At 39.4% G+C, this 8313-nt stretch overlaps 1 protein-coding gene across 1 annotated transcript in view; it reads right to left on the bottom strand.

Annotated features, from left to right (window-relative positions):
• Positions 1 to 7646, bottom strand: part of LOC107741795 (ubiquitin carboxyl-terminal hydrolase 31-like) — a 20177-nt gene extending 12531 nt beyond the window's left edge. Inside the window, exons 1-5 of the mRNA XM_016554579.1 lie at positions 6584 to 7646; positions 4249 to 4386; positions 1740 to 1834; positions 1561 to 1653; positions 1416 to 1417 (exon numbers count right to left, since the gene is read on the bottom strand). Coding sequence (XP_016410065.1) covers positions 1416 to 1417; positions 1561 to 1653; positions 1740 to 1834; positions 4249 to 4386; positions 6584 to 7111 — 856 coding nt within the window. The 5' untranslated portion in view covers positions 7112 to 7646. The remainder of the gene's footprint in view (positions 1 to 1415; positions 1418 to 1560; positions 1654 to 1739; positions 1835 to 4248; positions 4387 to 6583) is intronic.
• Between the last annotated feature and the right edge of the window lie 667 nt (positions 7647 to 8313).

Raw genomic sequence — 8313 nt, 5'->3', positions numbered from 1 at the left:
CATGTGTCATTCACCAGTGAGAAATCTTTAAAAGTACTACAATACCAGGAAGGAAGATCGGGTTGTTGATGTTTGTCTGCCATTCTCGCTCTGTCTGCACAGCGTGCGTGAACACGCTGATGATGTATCCTGTCTGCGCGAACTGGGTGCGCAGAGGTATGCTAATACAAACTGTACGCTGACAGGCAGGTAGGAAAGCAAATTAAAACTCTCGGACCGAGCGTTTTGATTGGACGAGCATTTCTTGGTCCTACGCCTTCCACAGAATATATAAATACATATAAATACATTTAGACCACTTAACTTAATGATTGCTATCGGAATGTGAAGAGACTTTCAATCAGCATAACAAAAAATGTTTCTGAAGACAATCACCTATTGCACCTTTAACCTTGTCTGTTCAAAGTTAAACGCAATCTTTCATATAATCCACATTAACTTGGTAAATCAAGTAACTCTAGGTAATACTGTACAATGCAAGTATTCATAAAACACTATTTTACAAGGAACTAACTTCACAGGAATAACAACTGTAACTTTACTATCCACCTATAAAAGTAGTCCTGTCTCAAATGGACTATAACTATATCAAATAACAAACATTTTTATTTTTGACTGAATAATTCCTGCCATGAGTGTCAAAAATTAGATTCACACTTCTTTTTTTTAACCTTTAAGCTCACTTGCCACATAGACATTTGTTGTAGATGCATTACTGTACATTACCTTTTGTTGTTAACCTTGTTTAGAACTTATTTTCTTTGTTAATCGACATGATATTAGGCTCTCAAAATAGTTGTATTTAGTCCATAATTTCTTTAAACAAGAACATCATACTCAAAGTACACCACTGTATGGGGGTCTGTAAGGTATTTCTTTTTTGAAGAAATTAATTCTTTTATTCAGCAAGGATGCATTAAATTGGTCAAAAGTGAAAGTAAAGACATTTATAATGTATGTAATGTAATCCAAAAGATTTCTATTTTAAACAAATGCTATAATTTTGAACTTTCCATACATCAAAGATTACAGGAAAAAAATGTATCACTGTTTCCACAAAAATATTAAGCAGCACAAATGTTTTCAACATTAACAATAAGAAATGTTTCTTGAGCAGCAAATCGTCACCTGAACAAGCTAATCAATGTCTTCAGGATTACTAGAAAGCTACAGGCGGGTGTGTTTGATTAGGGTTGGAGCTAAACTCTGCAGGACAGTGGCCCTCCAGGACCGAAGTTGCTTATCCCGGAGTTAAATAAAGCCTATATTTGTATCTGAATGTAACGTGAAAGTCCATAGCAGACTAAATTAACAACATCATTCCAACAGTCATGAAATCGAACGAAGCTGGAAATCGAACACTTCATCTAAACTCAGCAGAGGTGACCGAGCATATTTCTTCATATTCATCCTACCCCTGATAATCAATCACATCATTAATACAGACATGACAGTTGATCAGTCTGCCTTTATGTCTACACCTACAGATGAAGCATGGTGCTGTCATCAAAACACACAGAAAGGAAATTAAATGGGGGTCTCTCTGACATCAGTACTTACCGTGTGTGAGGTAATGGAATTGGGAGGGAGATGCAAAGAAAAGGATCAAAAGTGTTGCTCTGTTTCTGACAGTGCGGACATGTAAGCGAGGATCTGGAATCAACAGAGGCCACAGTGAGCAATTTCAGCTAAGACAAACATTTTAATACAGCTGACAGACAGACATCAGTAATCATTACCTGTACTGAGCTTGAAACAGCTCTTGGACAAATGAGCCAGCTGAAAGAGGTGGTGAAGGTCCCTCTAACGCTCCATCGTCTTCCTCAATAGGAGGCTATGGTGACAAACATGAGAATGTTAGGTGCTATTTAACAATAATATTGCCAGTAACACAAGTCAACCCAGCGGAAGGTCAACTATTAAATATGCATAGATTTGATAGATTTGCATATCACATAACAAACACTTACCACACTAATATTAAAAAATTTATAAAATGCGTCATGTGCAGGCACATAAATTTCAAGCCATGTACATAAAGCAGGGCCACAACCATATAATAATAATAATTCATATAAAACTTATGAATACATGATCATCACAAGGCGTGTGTCAAAGTAAATTCCCCAAATATTACAGACCATATATATTTGACCATTTATATTTTTTGCTGGACAGTTACAAAATACAAACTGCACATACACTACCATTCAAAAGTTTGGGTTCAGAATGATTTTTATTTTATTGAAATTAATTCTTACTCGGCAAGGTTAAATCGCTCAAAACTGACAGTAAAGAAAAACATTTGTAATAGAGATGAAAATATCTCCATTTTTAAATAAATGCTGTTCTTTTTAAATTTATATTAATCCTGAAAAGAGTGTATCACTGTTTCCACAAAAACATTCATCAGCACAACTGTTTTCAACATTGATTATAATAAGAAATGTTTTTGAGCAGCAAATCAGCATATTAGAAGAATTATTTCTGAAGGATCATGTGACACTGAAAGACTGGAGTAATGATGCTGAAAAAAAATCAGCTTTTCATCACAGGAATAAATTACATTTTAAAATATATTCAAATAGAAAACAGTTGTTTTAAATTATAATAATATTTCACAATATTAGTGCTTTTATTGTATTTTTGATCAAATAAATTCAGCCTAGGTAAGAAAAAATCTCTCAAAAAACAATAGTACTTGTGTATCTGCTATTAAACCATCCAGAATGCTGTAATTTAAACACTATCTACACAATCTAAGCACACAGAAGAACTGCTGTCAGAAGTCAAAGGTTTATATGATTATGCTGCACCGTAAAAGTAGAGCTTGAGTCAATAAATAAAACCCCTATATTATGACTGGCGTTCTTCTATAAGTTTAAAGGGGGGGTACAATGCTGTTTCATGCATTCAGAGTAGTTTACACTGTTAAAGAGTTGGATTCTCATGCTAAGCATGGACAAAGTTTCAAAAAACAATTTGGACGTATGACGGAGTATTTCTGTGCCAAAAATCTTACTTCCGGGTTCGTACAAGTTTCTGAGAGTTTTTTTTTTTGATCGTGGCTCTTCATGACGTAAATGAGGGTGGAACTCCTTATATGGGCATTTCTCCTGGAAGAGCGCGCCAGCGCACACATTGACCAGAGTATAAAACTAAAGACTTTTTGGAGATATGAAGGATGCAGTACTACTCTATAGGTACTCAAGATTAACATGAGATTGGATGAAACTGTGTGTGTTATGCCCCCTTTAAGATTCCAGCTAAGCATCTGTCTCTTCAGAGCAGTGTTGTCAGTCAGCCAGGAAACTGTCAGCCTGGTGCTTCTTGGCACAAACTCCAGGAAACCACAACATACATCTAAATCAATGGGACAAGCTGAATGACCTCATGCGAGCATGCAAGTGACTGACCCTGATCCGGACACCACAGGCTGTAAAAAGAAACCGAACGAGCCCTCTTCCAAACAGGCCATAGGATGTGACTTAACATCCCATACATTTGATATAGGGGAGAATATAAGTCCCCTAAACTTGTGTCCTGGGGCCAGTTGCATAAACTTAGCCACCATGTTAAGACTGTGTCTTAAGAACTAGTTTGACCAACTAGCAGCTGCCAAGGGGTAATCAGTCTTACTTTTCCAATACGAATAAGACCAATCTACCTTTTCATAACTGAATATAAAAAGTTATGACCAGTCTTTTAGAAAAAAAATTAGACGACTAACTTTTTAAGACTAGTCTAAACAGTTTATGCAACTGATGTCTGATGTAAGACTCATAGCTGCCATTCCAGGCATGAATGGCTCTATAAATCCAGCCACGTTTGGCTCTTCTCCTATTCTGCTATTTAAACGATTGAAATCCCAAGCTTTTATGGAGCTGCTGATAAAAACCCATTCTGTGCAACCTTTGTAAACAGCTAGAGTGGTTAACAGTCTCCTAATTCATCTGTCATAAAGAGATTAATGTACTGTACGACATTCTTAGACGAAACAGCCATGCATCAGCAAAACATTTGGTCATTAAACCCAACTTATTCAGTTCACACCTTTATAGAGGCTCTGATGTTAGGGTGTACACGATGATTGAGGTCTTCATGGACACGGTCGAGCAGCCAGAGAAGGAACTCCTGGGCATCATGTTGAGCATTTCCCCGGTACTGCATGGCACTCTTTGCCACAGCATTCTACCACAACACACACACACACACACACACAAGTCAAGTTTTTAATTCAGTTCACACCTTTATAGAGGCTCTGATGTTAGGGTGTACACGATGATTGAGGTCTTCATGGACACGGTCGAGCAGCCAGAGAAGGAACTCCTGGGCATCATGTTGAGCATTTCCCCGGTACTGCATGGCACTCTTTGCCACAGCATTCTACCACAACACACACACACACAAGAGTATTAGTCAAGTTTTTAAACATGAATGTTTCTAATCTACAGAAGCAAGATCAGATATGGAAAACTTCTATTCAGTATTGACAACTGTGCTTTTTAGGGATTTACTTTAATGTGTTTTTAACCATATAAAGCCTACTGTATCATATTTGATGCATGATTCACTGAGATCTTAAATTATCAACATGGTCAATATTTTGCTGAAAAACCTGTTGTACATAATCTACTACATGCATTCTGTCCTTTCATAATCCTTCATACTTATTTAAGCAAGAAAAAAAGGCCTTTTGCTATAATTGTAAAAATGTCCACCTTCAGGTTGTGTCTTTTTGCTGTGAAATCTTTAATGATTTTTATGAAGTTAATAATTATATTCAAGATGAACATTTACTTGACAGAAGAAACTTAGGTTTACTTAATTATCCATAAGAAAAATCATTAAATTGTGAGTATAAAATATGATCAGGCTTTTGATTAATGTTTATTTCTACATTTCTCAGTCATAATTGCATTGTATATTTTTCCCCTACACTTTGATCATACTACAGAGATCTGATCATAAAATTAAGCCTTACTGGGAGAAATATAGTGATACCTGATATTTATATGCATTTTATGTAAGTAGTCTGCTATACTGTTATAAAAATCTCACTGATTTACAAGATAGAACTTTATCTTACTTTTTGGCCATATAAATAACAACATCTGCAACAATTTGTTTTTTTTTTTTTTTGCTCAGTTTGAGGCTCAAATTGAGTTTTTTTTTTCTCGAGTATGTGCTTCATATTCTCATTATATAACACTATATGTGCCACAAAAGCCTGATGTATAAAATATTACATAAAACAAAAAACACATACGCAACATTTTTTTTGTTGATTTTTTCAGAAATTTCAATACACCAATATATATTTTTAAAAATCTAACTTTTTTTTCCTGACTATTTTTTCAGGCTCGGTTAATTAATATACCACTGAATAAAACTCATGCTGTCCTACCAGCACTTTTACACTATTTACACTTAACCTAACAAAACGTCATTGCAAAACTAATCATTTGTGAGTTCCACTAATTACTTATTTCGAAAAGTATGCTTCCAATAAGTTGTTCAAAACTCAAAACTACTAACTTCCCGTTAATATATCTCGGCGAAGTATATTAAAGGCACAATAAGTAAGATTTTTTTATTAAAATATCCAAAAACCACTAGAACAGTGTTATATATTTTGCTGACTTGTGTACTTACATTATCCCAAATGTTTCGAAGAATGCTTAAATCCAGAGAAATAAGCAATTTTAACTAGTGACACGCACCGTGTCCATTAGGCTTGCCGCAATAGACGGTGTGTAGCCTAAGAAATTTGTTATTTTATTAGGCATATATGGTGCATTTTTATTCGTTTAGTTAATAAAAGTTCTGAGTTTGACGTTGTTGTTGCTTGAATTGAATCAACGCCGAATTCCCGCTAATTTGAAAGTGAAAGTAAAATGCGCACGGTGCTTTTTCAAGCTATTTGAAAGCCAAGAAATCCGAGGAAAAACTCAAACAAACAATTGCTTGACGCCGAATTGCAGCAATTCAACTGCCGCTAATTTGAAAGGGAAAGTAAAATGCGCACTTTTACAAGCCATTTGGAAGCGAAGAAAAGAGCGTGTGTCACGCTCGTTCAGTGGCCTCGTTTCACTTCGACGGCTTTCAGCCTCACCCTGCTTCATTCTACTACGTTAATAAATCATTAGCTCATCCATGAACATGATTTCTGCCCGAGTCCCGTCGGATTGCATCGGCTGTGGGGATGAAGATGACAACTCCCATGATTCCACACTCAATCACAGCGTCATCTAACTAAGCCTTTGTCTCTTTGTTTATTTTGAATTTGCGCCCTCTAGCTGTGAAAATTACATATTGTGCCTTTAAAGTGAGATGTCCGATTCTCGGTTAATTGAATCAGCTCTAACCGATTCATTCCAACTCGTGAACGACTTTCATGAAGCGGTTAAAATGATTCACTGAAAAGATCCGACTCAGATGAATCGACATGCCTAGGTGTCACAGAGACGAGTGCAATTTCTCAGGACTCATTTCAGTCAGATAATTTTTTTCACGCGTGGTTACAGCAGATAGGTAAAATATTCCCAGGCGTGCCCGACAAGACCCCTCCACGTGAACTTACTTTGAAGTCTCGGCTGTGCTGCGGCGTGTACTCAAAGGTCCACAGGGCTCGGACCAGTCCCGACAGCTGCTCTGTCACCTCTCCTCCGTCCTGACCGCCCTTCCTCTGCACGACCCCGTTCGTCTTGGGTTTCTCGTCGTCCGTCTGGTCACCTCGGTACTGCTCCAACGCCAAATACTCCGCGAACAGCTCCGTGTTGCTCAGGCACTGCAGAATAGCGTTCATGAAACACGTATTGCCGTGGTTCTTCAAACCGGCCACTCCGGGGATTTTGTCCCTGGGAAGAAACCCCCCGCAGTCGCTGTCGTCCGACGCGACGGATCCCTTGCCTTCGTTCTTTAAGGCTGTGAACCCCCCATCGTCCTTGTCGCCCTCGGGCGCGTGCAGCTCCGAGCCGAAATGAGAGAGCGTGGAGAGAGTCTTCAGGACTCTGCTCATAAAACTCCCCACGGAGCGCACCGAGCCCCGGCGGAAGAGCTTCTTGCTGAAGCCGGACTTCTTCTCTTTACCCGAAGATTTGCTGGACATGTTTGGAGTGTTTAGGGCATCCCCTCCTCACAGCGATAATCTAGCTACAATTGCCAGCCGAAGCTAATCGAGTGCAAACGCTGGCTGCTTATTTAGAGCATAAAATCGACTCAAGATCTGGCATGTTCACTTCGCAAAGTCACGGAGAGCTAGCTAGCCGGAGGCAGTGCCTCTATTATCCAAGCGTTTGCTTCAGTGACACAACCCGAGTTTGCCTTGAGAAAATGCATTGTGAAATGCGCACGCCTGCCACTTTTTCAGATATTAAAACCTGTTATGTCAAGTTGGCAGTAACCTGGCAGCCGGTTATTAACTAGCAGCTGGTTGTTCGCCATCTACTCGCTCTGTCTATAACATACTGTATTAAACGCTCACTGGCCCCTCTCGCTAAAAACAAACCGTTAGGGTTTGCATGCTGTCTAATCCGGTGAAGTGATTTCTACTGTCTAGCTAACACAGTGGCTAGCTAGGCCTGCCCGGGCTAACCGTTTGCCATGTCAATAAAATGACGGGCAAAAGTGGATTTCTACCGGAGATCGTGTCCAGCATCAAAGTCAAATGCGCTCGACTGCCGCGCGTGATCAAACGCTGTAGGCATGCAGAAGCTAATCGAGTGCAAACGCTGGCTGCTTATTTAGAGCATAAAATCGACTCAAGATCTGGCATGTTCACTTCGCAAAGTCACGGAGAGCTAGCTAGCCGGAGGCAGTGCCTCTATTATCCAAGCGTTTGCTTCAGTGACACAACCCGAGTTTGCCTTGAGAAAATGCATTGTGAAATGCGCACGCCTGCCACTTTTTCAGATATTAAAACCTGTTATGTCAAGTTGGCAGTAACCTGGCAGCCGGTTATTAACTAGCAGCTGGTTGTTCGCCATCTACTCGCTCTGTCTATAACATACTGTATTAAACGCTCACTGGCCCCTCTCGCTAAAAACAAACCGTTAGGGTTTGCATGCTGTCTAATCCGGTGAAGTGATTTCTACTGTCTAGCTAACACAGTGGCTAGCTAGGCCTGCCCGGGCTAACCGTTTGCCATGTCAATAAAATGACGGGCAAAAGTGGATTTCTACCGGAGATCGTGTCCAGCATCAGCATCAAAGTCAAATGCGCTCGACTGCCGCGCGTGATCAAACGCTGTAGGCATGCAGATCACTGTCATAATACGGGACAGTGATTAGCTCGCGCTGCTAGTGCGCTAGC

This window comes from Sinocyclocheilus rhinocerous, unplaced genomic scaffold (genome assembly GCF_001515625.1).
Source record: "Sinocyclocheilus rhinocerous isolate Xijiao unplaced genomic scaffold, SAMN03320098_v1.1 scaffold676, whole genome shotgun sequence".
Lineage (NCBI taxonomy): Eukaryota > Metazoa > Chordata > Actinopteri > Cypriniformes > Cyprinidae > Sinocyclocheilus > Sinocyclocheilus rhinocerous.
The sequence above is the reverse complement of the archived record's forward strand: the minus strand, read 5'-3'. Positions and strand labels throughout refer to the sequence as shown.